General features: G+C 40.5%; 1 protein-coding gene across 19 annotated transcripts in view; it reads left to right on the top strand.

The window, feature by feature from the left end:
- DUSP16 (dual specificity phosphatase 16) overlaps window positions 1-18,071 on the top strand; it is a 72,151-nt gene that overhangs the window by 46,761 nt on the left and 7,319 nt on the right. For all 19 annotated transcript variants that reach the window (XR_012836711.1, XR_012836720.1, XR_012836709.1 and 16 more), the window contains 3 exons: window positions 9,454-9,617; window positions 16,492-16,651; window positions 17,350-17,473. Coding sequence is in view for 13 of the 19 variants with exons in the window: in XM_075760795.1 (XP_075616910.1) it covers window positions 9,454-9,617; window positions 16,492-16,651; window positions 17,350-17,473 (448 nt within the window). In the remaining 6 variants the exon portion in view is untranslated. The remainder of the gene's footprint in view (window positions 1-9,453; window positions 9,618-16,491; window positions 16,652-17,349; window positions 17,474-18,071) is intronic.

Here is an 18,071-nt window from a genome sequence, read left to right as displayed (position 1 = left end):
CTAGCGTGGAGCTCTCATAACATTTCTCAAACCCAAGAATAACTTGTTAAGTTTGCTTTTGTTTTGGATACCTCTGGATCCTTGTGAAACTTAATTGACTGAAATTACAACGAGGGTATCTTTATTTTTTTTCTTCTTTAAAGGCAGAAAGGGCAAGTGTGAGCGTCCAATATACTCTCTTTACTTGTCATTAGTCTAACTTTTCTATGTGCCACTTGGGTGAGAGAGGGGGCTTGCCCCCATTCTCGCTGCTTCCCCCCCCCTCGCCCCCAGCCTTGTTTGCTTAACCTGCCTATTAACCTTATCTTACCAAAGGCAGAAACCCTCCAGGGCAAAGAACTTCCCTTGCTACTGTGCTTGTAAAACACCTGGCATAACGGGGCCACTTTCTGAATGCCGCTGTAATAAAAACAGCCCTAGCTTTCCCAAACCGTGAAACCTTGAATCCGGTGGAAGGACTCCCTGTGGCTGATGAGAGGGGACGGGACGGGGAGGGCGGGCGCGGGGATGGCAGCACTCCGAACCCGGCTCTCCGGCCTGAGCTTATGTAATGGAAAATGGCAAGCATCCCTGCGGAGCAGAGCTGGAATGCGTGAATTGTAATGGCCTGTGGAGGTCTGCAGCTCGTTTAAACAGAGTGGAACCATTGTAGATTCATAAAACTTTTGAGTCAGAAAGTTTACAACTTTCCTTCCTTGCGGCAAGGGAAAAATCTATACTGCAGCTTTTAGATAAACATTTTAATGTTCGATGGGAATGTGACTGTGAAAGTGCTGTTAAGTCACAGCATTAAGAGCCTCCGATCTGATTGGAAGCAAAGTAAACGCTGAAGTTAGGCTTTTGTATATTTTGTCTTTGCTATAGTGCTGTTTAAATTTGATTTCTTTTTTTTTTTTTAGCATTGTTTTCAGTAATGTTACATTATGTGCCTGGCACTAATCAGTATTACAGTAATAAATTCTAAATTGCTATTAGGAGAAGAGGGGAAAAAACCCAAACAACTAAACATGAATGTACTCCACTGCATACCTTTGGTGAATACAGAAGTTTGGTAAGGCTGACTTAAAAATACAAGGTCTAAATATTATGTTGTAGAGGTAGTTGCAAATTTTGCTGGTTTTTTTATTATTCTTTTTCCTTAAGAAGAGATACCAAATAATATTATTAGTATATGGATATATAAAATTTATGAATAATTAGTGCCTTTAAAGATGCCAATTCCAGATTTAACGAAGGTGGTGGAGTCTTCTGCCAAATGTACAAGCTTCAAAGTCTCCTTCTTGCAATCCTTTCCTAATACATGCGTATAGTCTTTGGTTTTTGATTCATCATTTGGGTCTTAGACCTTTTCCACTCCCTGCTTTAAAAGAATTGTGTTTGATGCTGAGTTAACACTGATGAACTGGCAGACAATTAGGTCTTGTGGGAAAAGGAGGAAGTTGCTTCTAGTCTGTTTTCAAGAATTCATTGAAGAAAGCTAATTTCTCCCTTTGGCCTTTTCTGAACAGTCAGAATCCAAAGGGGCGAGGGGAAGGAGGAGCATCTGGTTTGAATGGCACTTTAAGAGAAACACCAGTTTGCTCTCTTACCAGTGTGCATTGTCCTTGGTGTGTTCCAGCAGACTCCATGACCTATGAAAACCATAACACATTCACTGTCTCTTATTTCTCCATCAGGAGCACAAGACGGGATCTTTCTGTGCATCCTGTGTGAGGCACGCAGAGCTGCCAGGCCAGCTGGATCTGCGGGGATGTTGTATAAAACACTTCATAGGCTTTTCTTAGCCTGAAGTTCTAGGGAAGCCAAGCTCATTGGAGTTGCCATGTTGTCTGTCTCTCTGCTGTCACCCACAAAAGATGTTTAAGATTGTTGGTCAGCTTCAATAAGGTTTGACAAAGGAGTAATTAAATGAAAAAAATAATGGAAGTTCTTGTAAGCCCTATGGAAATGAGCACTAGTACAGTGCAGAGTCTCAAATTAGTTGCTCCCCCTGAAAAGTAGTTTCAGGTTGAGCTGAGCTGTTTGTGGATTTGCTGGTGTGACCAAGCAGCAGTGCCGCTTGGGCCCCAGCAATGCAAGAAAGGCCCTTGGGAGCCCAGACTGCAAGTAGCCGCCTGAGGATCCACCACGAGATGGGCACTGGTGGCAGGTGGGATTCTTCAGTTTCTACAGCCCTTCAATTTACTTGGTTGAAAAACATGTTTGCTTAGTGTGAAAGTGGAAAGCTGCTCTTCTGGTCTTTAGGATCAGCCTCCGTTAGTTGGAGAAGCTGGCTGACACCTTCATCTCAGTTACCAACCTCTTCTCTAGCTGAATCTCTTCCCTCCGCCTTGGCTTTGTTGCCAGGCTCTGGGCATTAAAAACATTTGCTGGCATTCAAGCTTTAGCTGACAGGCGTATAGGAAACACATGAAGTGATGTGAACACCTATTTTCTCATCTTTCTTTCATTCCAAGTTGTGTTTCATGACTGCCTTTACAAAGAAGTAGTAAGAAATCCTCCTAGAATAAATGCAGAGTAAGCTTGTTGATTAAGTTTTTTACTGTTAGAATTTGTATATGCACAGACATCTTCCTAGGAGTTGTCTCCATACTTGGAGAGTTATATAGAAAAAGCAAGTTACATCTAATGGGAAGGTCCCCTATTTTCATGTTTCCCTTTCGCTGCAGAGTTGTGGGCACGTCAGCTGTTGCGCTTTAATTTCATGCCCAACCTTAATCCACCTCCTCTAAGTGTAGTCAGGTCTCTGTTCCTTTCTGCGCTTTGTCAGTATGCACTTGTCTGATTAGCAAGAGCGACTATCTCTAGATGATTAAGGATAAAACTACTGGTGCAGATCTCTGCAAGCACTTGAGGATGGAAGGGAATTACAGAATTAGCTGTTTCAACAGTAATTTTAAAAGCAGCTTTAAAAGAGACAGTAGGATTGTCTCATGATTGTTTTTTTTTTTTAGTGTGTTAGAAATATGTGCAAGCTGCGACATAGGATGAATGTATGAGGGAACATCTGTGCTATATTCAACATGCATGCAAAGGAGAGACTTACAAATATGTGTAGACAGGGGAGATGCCACTGAGGCAGGCTTGTTTGGGTAACTTAACTGTTGGTAATTACAGCCAGCCAACAGTCTGGTTCCTGTAGTATGTCATGTAAGCATCGGTGAGCTGCTCAAGGTGAACTTTGAAAGCTAGTAGGAGGAAAAAATGGTGTTCTCTTCTCCATTTCCAGCACTCTGCAGAAAACAAAGGTGTTTGGGGTAGATTGGAGGGCAGGAGAGGTGGATGGGGGAAGTTGCAGGGTACATCTCCTCAATAACAGATAAAATTTCACTGGATCAGCCATGGTATCCTAAAGCTGAAGCTGAATAACCTGTGTCTGTGTGAGGAAGGGATGCTTATTGATTTGAATGAAGAACAACATGCATTTTGAAAACTGAATTTTAGTGGATGGCAGTTTCTGCTTAACTTTTTGCCCTACGCCATGCTAAATCTGTTTCACAAGTACTTGGACTTCTATAAGCAAAGAAAATGCTTTTAGTTTTTAATTCAGAACTATTATCCTGTGGAATTGTCTTGTCTAATTTTGATTTGTTACATCTCTTTGCATGGCTTGACCCATTTGAAGGAAATATAAGGGAGGAGGAGGAGAAACCAGCATCACATGGAATGAGCATAGGAAATGTCTACCATTTGCCACCCCCCAGTTTTATGCCCAATCATAGAGTGACATTTAACTGGAATGGTTTTACTGAGTATTGGGTAAAATCAGTGAAATATTAGCTGGACTTCACAACTCGGTATTGAATGTTCAAATCAAGAGCTTATGGCTTAACTGGCCTTTCACTTGCAAACCTCCGTAGTGGTTTACTCAGCTACTGTCCCTGCAGCTGTGGTACAGCAACTGGCAGCACGGTGGAATGCTCCAGGTCTGTTGCCGTATAACATAACAGAGATGAGCCGATGTAAACACTTGTGGTTCTCAGTAGATAATCCTCTGTATTAATTTAGGCTTTGTCTCTGATGGTAGTTAAACTAAATAGTCATAAGGATCTGGAGGGATTCCATTCCCTTGATGAAAGGTACCTCTTCCCAAATGGATATTTCTCTGGCTATCACTTGTAGCCACCTGATCCCCATCTTCTCTCCCTCTCCTCCTGCTGCTGGCAAAGTTAGTTGGGAGTTTTATTTATGGAAGGATTTTTTATTTATGAAGGATTTATGCAATGAATCTATAAGAATAACTCTTACTGTGGAAGTTTGCTGAAACTTTTTCATCCCTTCTGGGTTTGGCCCTATTTTGTTTCCTGAGTTGGTTGAGAAGGGAGCCGAAACTTCTGATATCAAGATTCCTGTAATCATCATACCTTTCCAATCACAGTCATAGTCAGAAAATGGTAGTGTCTTGATGAAAGGGAAGTCTGTAGCCACCACTTTGCAGAACCATAGCAACAGGGTAATTGAGTAGGTTACCGGATCTTGCCAAATTTCTGCTAGTGGATGTGGAGGCTTGTGAGCAAGAAACACAGGCTTTACTGTAAAGACCAAGGAGCTGTTGGGTTGTCTGCCACACACGCAAGGTTTAGGCTGCAAAACCACTGACAGCTTTTGGCGCCTTAACATGGTTTTGTAGAAACTCTCATGTGAGTCGCAGCCACAAGAAGGGAACAGAACAAGTCGGCACTGGAATGTGGTACGGTACTGCTGTTCATTAAACGTCCTGCAGCCAGAAGATGCTTGCCACTCAGAACTGAAATCATTTCACTAGTCTGTTCTTTTTAACAAGCTGCCTAAGCAAGAGCTCAGTGACCTTGGCACAGTTACAGAACTTTGCAGTCTTCTGATTGATTACCTAAAATTAAAGCAGAATTTAATCAATAGATTTTTGTCTCAGAAACATAAGGGACAAACAGCTGAACGTCACAATTTACCACTGCTACTTTGATATCTTTTGCTTTCATGTTGGAAAATACATTCGATGATAAAGTCTGAAATCACTTCTGTCTCATATGGGAGTAAATTAAAGCAATAATGATGGAAGTCATCATCCCCAAAGACTTCTTTTCTTTTGTTTTGGTTTGGTGGGTTTTTTTGGGGTTTTTTCCTTCAAACTTGGGTAGGGCCTGTTATTCAAGTGCGACAGACTTGCTACCAGCCAAAGGATGCGGTGACTTAGATATGTGCAGTCATGACAGAAGCAACTGCCTATTTAAAACAGGAGATGCATTGGGCTGCCTATCCTGCTTGACCATCAAGCTTTTCAGATGTGATGGAACTATTGGATGAGTGGAGATAGAAGAGTCTTCCATTTAATTCATGGTTATCAGAAAAAGTAGCATGAAAAATTTCAAAAGCCTCTGGGGTGGTAGGGGGGAGATCTTTTTAAACACAAGCAAAATTGTATAGATACATGTATAATACATAAAAGTTACTCCGTTTCCTCCTTCCTCTGTCCATAACATTCAAATAGATGAGAAGCAGTTTCATCCTGTTGAATGCTAAGAGAGCTATTTCAGCTCAGCTTCACCATCAAGAATACAGAAAACCTGTATAGTTGGTTCATAGCTATTTAGGAGAGGATATTTTGGAGTTATTTGTCAGTCATCTATTTCCAGGGCCCAGTTACATTTATCAAAGACTTCAGTGAAACTTTATTAACCCAGTACTCTGTTAATGACCTGTAGATTTTTTCCCCCCCCCCCACAGTTTCAACATGCTGTTGTGATTGATTTATTATTTGCAGAGGCTGGAGTTGTGGTGGAAGAAAGGCTGTTATTTAGAAACTAGCTCCAGAAGAAAAGTGTATTTTCTCTTATTAAAACAAACTGCACAATGCTGCCTATAGCCCTATTCCAACTGAGGCAGGTAGGGAAATTTAAAGACGAAATTTGCCTTGATGCAAAGGCCATCCTCAAATTACAGAATTTGAAACTTAACCAGTCCCAAGTTTCTTTTAAGGCTCAGTTTTCTACTCTGCATTCCCACCTGTACGCTAAATTAATTTTATAAATGTTTAAAGTTTGGGGCTTTTTTGAGGACGGTCTGCTTCATTTACAGCAGAAGTGAACAAGTAGTTTGAGTGCTTAAAGTACTTTTCTCATAAGAGGCTCCTCATGTAGACTGTGCATGGACTTCAGCTTTGGGGACTCATGGGGGCCATAATCTGTGTTAGAAAACAGAGACATACCTTTTTTTTCTACATGTCTTTAGGTGGTGTTATTTATTAAAAATATATTTATCTATATATTTAAAAAATATATTTTGTAAGTCAATGCAAGCAAATAGTGATGAGTGCACATCTTTAGAAGTTAGTCTTATAATGACTTGACAGTTCAGTGATTGTACACGTGGACACTGTTGTTCCAGACCCCTGATAGTATGTTTCTTGCACTAGAAGGAATCAGTAGTCTAGCAGGACGCGTACAAGAGTGTGTTTTGTTGTTATGGGTTTGTTTGCTTTTTTTAAAGCAATTTTTCATCATACGTTGATCTAGAACGTGTTTTTCCTGTTGCGAGTGCCATAAATCAATGACAGATTTGTTGAAAAGGTACTAACTTTTTGACATGGTTACAGAAGATGGCAGGGAGATAGATTCGTATTTGAAACAAGTCACTGATTGCATGCTATTTGAAGTCACTTCATTACTGATACTAATACTAGGTTAAAATATATTCAAAGGAAAGGAGAGCTCACTTGGGAGTATGTGTAAAGATACATAATGTAATGTCTGAGGTATCTGATTTGAGTTTTGTGGTTATAATTCATGTTGTAAAGATACTGAAGCAACATGCTACTAGGAAAGCATGAGTAGAAAGAAGAAACATGACTTTGAAGGAATGAATCTCCCAGAGGAAGTGTTGAAATATCTAATCTTGAATCACTTCAAGTTTGCCTTGACAGAGTCCGAGAATAAAAATACAATAATTAATTGCTCCTTACACTCATGATAACAGCGTGTGGGTTCCATCTCCCAACATCTTGGGGTTTTTGCATATTAGCTTCTTGCATAATTTCTTGTTGCAGCGTTCATACGGAAGTGAGACCAATCCATAGGTAGTTGGGAAAATTCTTTTTTGTTGTTGTTGAACTTTACCCATGTAGTCCTTTACAAAGAAAGCACAGATGTAAAATCTTTTCTTTGCTTGTGCTGCTTCTATGTAAGGAAGAAGAGTCACTTCCAGCCGTGTCAGAGAGAGGCTCCAGAAAGCAGCCAACAATCTTCCCAGGAAATAAAGAATGAGCAAGTGAAACCAAAGATTGATAGTTGATTTCTCCTTCTTCCCCCAACCGCTCAAGGAACTTCTGAGTGCCATATCTTACGTTAAATTTAATCTGAGAGGCATATAGTGCCTATAAATTCAAGGATTGCCTCTTATAACAGAGGGGAAAACATTATGCCATGCAGAAGAAAATCTAGCAAGTGTGTGAGAGAATTGTTTTGCAAACTCCTTCTGTCATTTGATTGATACATTGAACAAGCAGCATCTGTGCTCCTGAACAGGGAGGTTGTAAAGCAAGAAGGAGGGAACTCAACTAACAGGGATAGAAAATGTGAGAGCCAAACCTTTATTATGTCCTTCAGTTTAGGGGTATGGTTCTGTGATGGGCTGTACCTTAGCTTAGCATCGTCCCTGCCCATCCCATACAGTCCAACCTCACCTTCATGTTCTCATGATGAACATTGTCATAGTTGTCTAAAGTCACTTACCTAACAAAATAGACAAGTGGGGTTGTTTTTAATTTTTTTTTGTAAGTCAGGAGAGTGAACAGGAATCGCTGTTCATAAAACTTTTGTTCTGAAAACTGCTTGCTGACTTTTTTGTTCCATAAGATAAAATGGGCTGTTACACACGTGGCTCTTACCTTGGTTTTTGCTACATTTACTAAAGATACAGATTTTAAAATCAAAAGAATAGGCATAATTCAGACAATGGTAATGCAAGCATTGACAAAACAGTACATTATCTTATTTCTGTATCATTTTAATTCACATCTTCAAGCTGTAATAATAGTGAACACAGCATTTGGCAGATTTAGCACATTAATACTTCACTTCCTTGATGATAAAAAGGTGCTTGTTCTGAACAGGTTTATAATTACTCTTCCTTCACTTAAAATTCCACTTGTCTCTATGCTTTAATGTGAGGAAATAGCTGGGGACATTTACTGTGGTTTGTGCCTTTCACCCTCACTGGTTGGCTGTTAAGTGGTGTAAACAGTCAAGAAAAGCCTGTAACATGCTGATTTAAGCAGCTGCCTCTGGTTCTTTCTCATACTTCATCTTCACAAACTAGTCTGAAGATGAGCTGAGCTTGGGGTTTAGCTAGGCTTGGAAAAAGCTAGCTAGCTTTTGTGAGAACGTGTTTAGCCGAAGTATAAGTTTGTTGCTGGAGGCTTCTTCAGTTTTGTTTTCTAACTGTGGGTAAAGCCAGTTGGACCACCGTTGGTAGCACAGATTTATAACACAGCCCTTGTGATGGGAGGAATGCCGGGAACTAGCCAAGCAAGAAAAAGAAATGGAGCTTGAGCTGTGCTGTATGTATTTGTGTCTAGAGCAGTCTCAATCTCATTTTTTTAATTCCCTTCATGTTCCATAAGCAGCTGTGCCATGCTGATGGTGAAAGAGCCTAGGAGCATTTTTGATGGCCACTGGGATTTTAGGTGGATTTAAATGTATTAACAGTCACTCCACTCTAGTTTTCTTGAATGGTTTAATGCAGTGGTGGGAAATGGTAATGAAAATGTTTTGGAGCCATACTATGGATAGGGCCAAATAACTGGTGCAGATGAAGAACCAGCCAGCAGTAAAGGGCGTAGAGACCTGTGGTGATTTGCTAGGGCAGTCCATGGGTGGGCAAAGTCTTCTCCTGTAGTCCCCCATTCTGCCTCGCCTCCCCTACTTGAGATGGAGAAGCCTTAGCTTGATGTGGTTTTGAAAGATGAAACCTCTTCCAGTGTGTTGGATGAAAGCAAACATTAATAACCACATATTGATGCTTTTACCAAATTGAGTAAACATGACTTTTTATTAATGAAGTCTAATTATAGACCTAATACAGGAGAAGGAGGTGTGTAGAAAAACAGCTTGCTAGGGCAGAGAGGAAAAGGTGTGTGCAGTTTTGGTGTGGTGGGTGTTGTGGCTGGTTTTTTAAAGTCTCATTTCCACATATCATTAAGAATGGGAAGAAGCATCAAAAACTTCTGAGGAATGGAGAGAGAAATAAACGTTCCAGGCAGAGTGGGACTACGAAGTCTGGCCTTGCCTGCTGACGGATGGTTCCGCACAGCCATGGCACCGCTGGAAGAGGCACACCTACAGTTCCTCTCTGAAGGCTTTCCTGCTGCCCCTTGATGCCTCCCATCTCCTGCAACAAATGCTGCTTTCTGAGAACTGGTATGAGCAGCAATGCCTACAGCACTGCATGTAAATGAATTACATACTGTCCCTCTCACAGGTGGATTTGCCGAGTTCTCCAGTTCTTTCCCCGGTCTCTGTGAAGGAAAATCCACACTCGTCCCTACTTGCATTTCTCAGCCCTGCCTACCTGTCTCCAACATTGGTCCAACCAGAATCCTGCCTCATCTCTATCTTGGGTGTCAACGGGATGTCCTCAACAAGGTGAGCGTTCTGGGTGTCATGTTGTTTACTTGGATGAGTGCATAATTTCCATGTGTCTTCATCCATGCTTCTATCATACTGCATCATTACAGCTATAAAACATCTTAAGTAGATATAGATAATAGCTGTCTGTGCATAAGACAGGGAAAGCTGTGTGAGAACTAATGATACACAGACCATATAATTAATCCATGTGGCATGTAATATGAAACTTGGTGTCATCTCTCCTTCATCTCAGAGAAGATTATATGGTACCTTCCTCAGTAACCTGTCAACCAACAGCAAACTATCAAATCTGCCATTACAGCAGGTGAGGTAGTTTCCTGGGTATAGCTCCAACTGATTTGTTTCAGTGAGTCTTGGATGTTAATATATTAATGGTTACAGTAGGACAAAGGAAGATTGTCTGGTTTTTAGTATTTCCTTCAAGTGCTGGGAAAAAATAAGACTTATATACCATGAATTGTATAACAAGGGATTACTGCAAACAAATCTCTGTACACCTAATAAAATGTTCCAACCTGGACAATCAATGGGGTCATTTAAAATAAGCTTTTATGATAGCAGTGCCCAAAGAAACTATTACTGTTTCTACATACATGTGCATTTAGTAAGTTTTGTTCCTATAGAATAGCCCAGGACATTTTGGTATACTTAAAATAGTCAGCAAAGTCATCAAATACAGCACTTGCAGGGTGCTGGACTATCAGATGTCTAAAAGAGTTTGTCTCCAGTTGCTACAGGTCTGTATTCCTATGTATATCCACAGATGTTTGCCTCCATGAGGAGACCAACTCATATTGCTTACAATCTATATCTTGGGTCCCTTCACAAGGGAATTTTGATTACTTCTGCTGCCTGTGGCCTCTTGCCTGCCATGTTATCTGGCAGTCCCATATATTATTTGAATCTCCAACAGCCTTCATACGCTGACGTCAGATACATGGATGGGGGAGAGGGGAGGAGCGTTTCACCCTAACATACTGCCTTAATGATGTGCAAGGCTTATGTGCATGGTTTTTTAATCCATGTATAAAGCTTAAGACAGGAACTAGCCTAATAGTCCTGTAATTGGATCAAATTAATATACTTTGACCATTATCATAGTTTTCGCTGTTTTTTCTGCTTGTACTCCATCCCAGCCTGGCCATTAATAGCCTATTTTTACAGTTGTTTTAAAGGGATCTTTGACGCACAAACAATCACGTAGAAAGTAATTGTGCTCTAACAGAGCACGCAGAAAAATCTTTTGTATGGAGGATAGTCAGCAGTCATTGTTCTTACTTTGTCCTTTAAAACCTTCTGTGTCTTTACTGCCAGGTAGCAAGTCAGCAATTCAAACTTGATTCAGTTATGATGGATGTCAAAGCAGCTTATTGCTTTTCCTACCACAAAAGTAATTTGTGGTCCCCAGACAAAAGACAGCAGGAACTAAGTAATTAAAAAAATATAAAAAGTTCCTTGCTTTAAATGGTAGAGTATTAGAAAGATGCTTTTATGCTGTTTGTTTCCATGTGTGAATGGCAAGTGCTATCCTAGGTCACAGTGGAGGTGAGGGGGCAACTTGTTCTCCTCCGGGACCAGGGATGTGCTGCTTGGTTTGGGACGTGATTAGAACCCCAGTGCTGTGGCTTTTCAGTGGTGAATAATCCCAGAGGGATGAAAGAGGCTGTGCCGTTCCTTTCCTTGCAGTAAATTGGTGCCTATGAATAGGCGTTACGCACAGTGCGTGTGCCCCACCAGGAAAGGAATCCAAGTGGTAGCAGCGGTCAGGAATATCATTACAGGGCCGGAGGAGGCTAAAACCGCAACCACTGCTGGTGACCTCGAGTGTGGCAGAGCTGTCTACAGGAAGCGTTTAGACCTGGTAGTGGCTCTCTTGCCTGTTAATCTACAATCTTGATAGTTTTTCAGCATGTGTCCATTAGGTATCAGGAAGTGCTGCAGCTGCAGGTACTTTAGAATTAATGCAGGGCCCCCAAGAGTTGGTCAGATTTGTACTTTCTCATATATTCTGGGGAGTTATGATCAAGGATTGCTGTGTTTCCCATTTTTACATGGAGAACCACAAAAACGACAGCATACAATCCACAGAAGGTTCAGTAAGTTCTTATTGCCTGGTGGTGTTATCCTTGACAGTCAGTCTCTTGGAAGTTCTTCCATAGATGACTAAGGAATGTACCTCTTAGGTTCTTACCCGTTGAGGGACAAAACCACATCTGAAGATTTCAGATCTGCTTGTTGCTTCTACCTTTGTCCTCTTAATTTGAAGAAGTGGCAGGCAAGGCTTTATTCTGAGCATGTCAGTTTCCTGCACCGAAGTAGATTGTAGTGTGTTGGTAGCTTATCTTACCTCTTCAATTTGAGTGATTGCCTGTGGAAAATCTGAAATGGCTTCCATCTTTAATATTGGTACCTTTATTAACCAAAAGAAGCTGTGGGAACAAATTAGGGGTTTTGTCTTTTAGAATCCACTACATGTTTTCCCAGCTATCGGCAATTCCCAGTTTCCTGGGTTTAATCAGTTTCTTGGTTCAACTTGAAGTTAGCTTTAGCTACAGATCAGCCTGCTAGAAACATGATTGGCAGAGCTCTGCTCCTCGCTTGTGCTTCTGGGGAAGCCTGAATCCTACACAGGGGTATTGGGGGAGAGCAAGGAGGATGTCTCTTACTACAGTGAGTGCCCAGAAATACCAATACATGGTAAGAGAGCTGGGAAACAAATAACATTCAAAAAGAGAGGGTGAGAAACAAAAACCAGGGATGAGTAGCAAAATTCTGTCTCTGTTAGGACAGTCCAGGAGGTAAGTGGGTATGTTTGCATGCTCTGGTTTAATGGCCTTGCTGGTTTGTTGGCTACTGGGGACAAGAAGTCAACCTTCTGTTAAGATTAGAATAGTTGTTTAGTTGTTTGGGGTTTTTTATTCAAGTCCAGAGTTTTTTAAAATAATTTTCTGAAAAATTCTAGTGAGATTCCTAAAACTATTAAGATGTATATGTTGACCTTATTTTTGCCTTTAAATGCTATCTGTGAGTTCCAATGATTCCTTCCATTGACCAGACGTACTGTTTTCTCAAAAATTTAAATGTCTCAAAAATACCTGAAAAAAGAACTCTTAATCTGCACTACTGTTCAACCTGGTGATTTAAGGATGTGAATTTTCAGCATGTTTTTTCAAGATGAGCTTATCTTTTCAGGATCTTTATAAGCTTATCTCTGAGTGCGTGGGTAGGGAAATGCTTGTCTTGTTGCAGGACAGTCTGTATTCATGACCTTTTAAGAATACTAATGCTATTTGCCATTAATACCTCTGCTGATAATGCTTTATTTATGAAAGATACGCAAACACAAATGCTTGGTTCGTGTCCTTTAGGAAAATTAATGATTACTTCAGAAAAGTTTTAAGAGTTTCTTTGTATTTTTGCTTTACAGATTTCTTTCTAAATGCTTAATTCTGAAAGTGTTCATAATATTTTTTTGCAGTGTTGAAACACTAAAAAGTTCTTCAGAAAAGTTCTAACAGAAAAGTTGATTTCACTTTTTGGGTCTCAGCGTGAGATTGCAAGAGGGTACTTTTACAGGTCTTTGCTCTTTGTGAAAGACAAACTGATTCTAACCTGAATTCTCACAGTGTCAGTGTCCTATCTGGAAGTTAGAAAACAGGGGGAAAAAAACCCCCTATGTTGCGGTTATGGGCCTGAGCGAACCTCCTACTTACATCTCATGTTTTGTACCAGTATTTAAACTGTAAAACTTTCTGCTTTGCTGCTTACATAACTATTCTCTTTCTTTTCTTCCAGACCTGGATTTTATTCCCTGGAACAAAATAGTATTTTAGGGTGCCATTAATTTTCAGATTAAACAAGTCATAAAATGTAAATAAGCTGACAAAAGAGCATTTACCTTCTTTTCACAAGGTTGTTAGTATTAGGATTTCTGGATCTTCCTCCCATCGTAATTCACTTTTTCCTCTTGGGTGCCTTACAATGAAGGCACTGTTATGGTTATTACGTTGGAGTGTGTTGCACAGGGAATGATTGATACTTTAGAACAGAAGGAAGCATAACTTCTTTCTTTAGCCTTAGTCTCAAAGACAAGCACTAACACATTTTTGGGTGGTTTTTTGGCTCAGAGGTTTCAGACTTGGCGTCTGCAGCCTTCTCGTTCCCATTTGAATAATCAATTCCACATCAAAAACCTTGCATAACTGTGGAATCGTGATGGTTGGACTGCGCGGCCTACCAGCACTTACGCTTTAAAAGAAGTAATACGGTTTTCTATTCTTCTTCTAAATTCATCAGCCTCCCCTCAGCTGTATTCTGAACAAATATGCATTATGGCAGTCCATTTGTTAGCGATGCCTTCATCGCCTCCCTCCTTTATACATGGTAATGTTCATGACCCTGCATGTACTTTTTGTACCTGCTATTCCAGTTGTTCCTTACTCACCTTCAAACAGTAGGTGAGCTGTTTTGGGGTGGTATTTCAATGTCATGATCTAAAGCAGGTATTTATTTTATAGATGTTGATGTTGAAGAGTTTGGGATCCTAGAAGGGGAAAGCTGTGTAGCCCAGACAGTGTGGCAGAGATGGTGGGGATCGGAGTCTCCCTTGCACGCATAAGATACCGCAGGTCTAGCAGTAGTTAGTCCCCCGTGCCAAGAACCCCCTTCCCAATGCCTTCCCTCTCTGGATAATTCCAAATATTCCCCTACTTCCTTACAGCGCTCCTGCTTTTGAACTCTTAGGTCTATCGGTGTGTGAGAGCTAAATATAGCAAAGGAAGGTATGACGGAGTTGGCTGTGAAAGGCATGTGGGGCTGAAGGGAACTTGCTGGTTGAGTTGGGGAGGTGTGAAGGACGGGAGAGGGGGAAATCCATGGAATTTGTTGTCACTGGTGAGAAGCTGAGCTTTTCTGGGAGTGAGACCTAGGAAACTAGCAGGGTAAGAAGCAGTAGGCTGAGAACTTATTTTGACGCATCCAGGGCCCCCCCGCCCCCTTTTTTCTTTTGACCATTGCTACAAATTATATTTCTGATCTTTTGCTTTGCGAGTAACTGCTCATCTCCTGTTCCCCTTGGATGGGTATGTTTATGATATAATATATGTTCATTACTTTAAGGTGCCCGCACCTTCAGGCACCTCTGAATGTGCTGATGAGAGGGACTTTGGACAAAAGTTTGGAGGAGCTGCTCATTTTGCTCCAGACAACAAAATCCAGCTCGCTAGCAGAGATTCATGTGAATTCCCTGTTTAAAATGCAGCCTGTAGCAGTTCTATACACTTCCCTCTGTAAATGACTGAGGTAGATTCCCTTCTCCCCTGCAGTCCTTTGTTCTCAGTGAACATTTAATTTATGCACGCATATACGTCTGTGTGCGAGTATTCATCCGTTCTACACACGTGCTGTTACGTACATGTGGTGTACCTGTACACTAAATATCAGATGTTAGTTAAACTGCTCTGATTTGAACAAGACAGAGTTCTGGCTCTTCAGCTAAATAGCCGTGTCCCTGTTTTTCTTCACTAAAACATCTTTATGCTTGCAGAAAAAATACACATGGGGAAGAAGTGACCATTTGGCTTCATGACTGTATTTTCATACTGGTACACCTGTGGTTGAAATCTGCAGAGTAAGAATCCATTCTTGCTACCGCTCCCATGGGTTGATGTAACTTTTCCTTTTTATGTAATTTCTACAAAAGCAAAAGGATTAAAATCAGATTTTTTTTGGCTTTTTTAATGTTTCAGCTTAGTTTCAAATATTAGTTTCCATAGAAATCTGGCCAAAAGCTCCCCACTGTTTGTATTCAGTGTAACTACTGTCCAAGCATAGTATTGCATGTCACTTACTGCCAAATCATATCTGAAGCAGAAAAGTTGTTTGATCAGTATTACTTTTCTGTGTCAAGAAGCTCATCTTGCAGGTGACTAGGTGGTTTTGGTAGAGCCATCTCTAGTTTTCTAGTACTTGTTTCACATGTTTTGGCACTGAGGTACCTAATGCATCAGATACTACTTTGCACAAATCTAAATACGAAGAGTGCAGAAGAGTTGTCTTTTATTATTATTATTATTATTATTATTATTATTATTATTATTATTATTTTATTTTCAGTCATGCAAATTGATGTATTTAAAAAGCCCAGCTGACTCTTACACGTTCTCTTTGCTTGTTCCTGTGACAATCTCTGAGATGCAAGAGGACTAAAGACTGAAAACTGAAACACAAGCAACTAAATTGTAAACCACAAAGTGGAACTCCTATAAAACTGCAGTTAGTGCTGGGTGAAAATGGTCTAATTCAAGGTCTTCAGCTCTTAGTCAGCTCGCTCTTTCAAGGTTTTGAGTGAGTTTTGCACATTGCCTTAGAAACAAGGAAGTCCTGGACACTTTAAGAGGTGACTGCAGGAGGCGTCTGTTTCATTTCGTTTTTCTCACCAATATATGTGATGGGACGACCTTAGTCTGAGATCTGTGATCCAGAAAACACATATTCAGGTCAGAAAACTACATGTGGGAAGTGTTTGGTTATGTTGTCAGTTTGCATGGTGAGAATTTAAACCAAAGTAGCAAAAAATTTACTCTCTTGGAAGTGATGCTTCATAGTCGCAGAAGGTATTCTACCATTGTTTCTGTTCTGTGGTAACTCTGATTTTACAGGATTTGCAGTCCATATGTTATTTGGACACACTGGAGGTCTCATGAAAAGTTGTGCAAAGAATTAAAAGCTGAGGAGTTCTTTTTAACAAAAGAATGTCCCTAATACAGCTACAGCAATTCCAACACGAATTTCAGTTTGGTTTTTAGCTTTGTAATGTGCCAAAGGTACCATTTGACTTCTCTAGGCTTAATCTTTCTCTCTTTCCTAGGAGCTGATGCAGCAGAATGATATTGGCTACGTACTGAACGCCAGCAATACTTGTCCAAAGCCCGATTTTATTCCAGAATCCCATTTCCTGAGAGTGCCTGTGAACGACAGCTTTTGTGAGAAAATTTTGCCTTGGTTGGATAAATCAGTTGATTTTATAGGTGAGAAGAAAATTTAAATTCTCTCTTTAAAACAGTTTCTGGATTCCTTTGTGTGTCTGCCTTGCTGTCTTGGCTGGAGAAGACCTGAATGCTTTCTGGGTGGTATGAAAATACCCTAAGGATCTACCTACATGATCACCATTGCTTTATAAGCGCAGAAGCAAAATAACAGAGGGAGACTCTGCCACTATGTGTTCCAGCACTTACGGAACAAAGACACTTTTTAAGAGCGCAGCTCTGCTTTCTGGCCACCTGGTAGATGCCTGATACATGTCTGCAGAGAGCGACTTAGAAAATTGGACATACGGATCCTGTCTTTAGCTTTGAGAAGTGAGCTAGCCAAATTTGAACTGGCCAAATCGTTCCATCATGAATGCTTGCTTTTTTTACTTGCATATAAAATTAGAAACAATCACCTTTCCCAGACATCTAAATAGGGTTGTTTATGTGCACATTAAAATGCGGTATGCTGTAACTGCAGTATGTTTCCTGTGCGTAGTCACATGCTTTTTCTAGACTCAATGCTATACAGTGCTACAGAAAATAAGTGATTTTTGTTTAAAGCTTCCATGAGTTTTGCAATTAGCAGTTAGTTTGGAAGGTTTGAACAATTTGAAATAACATTGCTTTCTTTGCAAACTTTTCATCGTGGCGTAATGCTGCTGAGTGTGACACTTGCCAATTTCTTTGCTATGCAGAAAAAGCTAAAGCATCAAATGGCCATGTGTTAGTGCACTGTTTAGCTGGAATATCTCGCTCTGCCACAATCGCTATTGCATATATCATGAAGAGAATGGATATGTCCTTAGACGAAGCTTACAGGTAAGGAGAAAATTTCCTTTCGTATTAATTCTTGTGCCTGTTGGTTTGTTTTTAAGATGAAGAATAAAAGGTTGTATGGCCAAGGGTAGAAGCAGACATGTTATTTTACCTGGTAGTTCGCTGGCCTCTGCACACTCTTGTTTTAAATGTAGGCTTCCTCCATAAACGAATTAGTGGTGGCCTGTAGACATCACATACCTCGTACTAATTCCCCACCTGCAAAATGCTGATGTTGGTCTTTGCTCCAAGTAGGCAAATACATGGAATTTAAACTTCTTATTAATTGTGCGTGTATGGACACACAATTACACACACAGCTATAGCATGCATAGAACAGTATCTTTTAAGTCAGAGAATGGAACGCGTACGGTTAAAGAAAGAGAACTGAGGATATTTATAATCATGCTTGTCACAAACGCTAGGCTGGAGCTGTTGACTTCAGTTTGGTATTTGGTAGTGCTCTCAAAGAACCTGCCTGCAGGTGAAATGTCTAGGAATTAAGAAAGCTTCTTTGTCGCTATTAAACTCAACTGGAAAGTATTTTGAAGTGTTGGCTCTTTGTGGCATCAGGGAATTTTTGTGAGACCCCCCTCCACAC

This window comes from Balearica regulorum, chromosome 1, assembly GCF_011004875.1.
Source record: "Balearica regulorum gibbericeps isolate bBalReg1 chromosome 1, bBalReg1.pri, whole genome shotgun sequence".
NCBI classification, from domain to species: domain Eukaryota; kingdom Metazoa; phylum Chordata; class Aves; order Gruiformes; family Gruidae; genus Balearica; species Balearica regulorum.
This window is presented reverse-complemented; position numbering and strand designations above follow the sequence as displayed.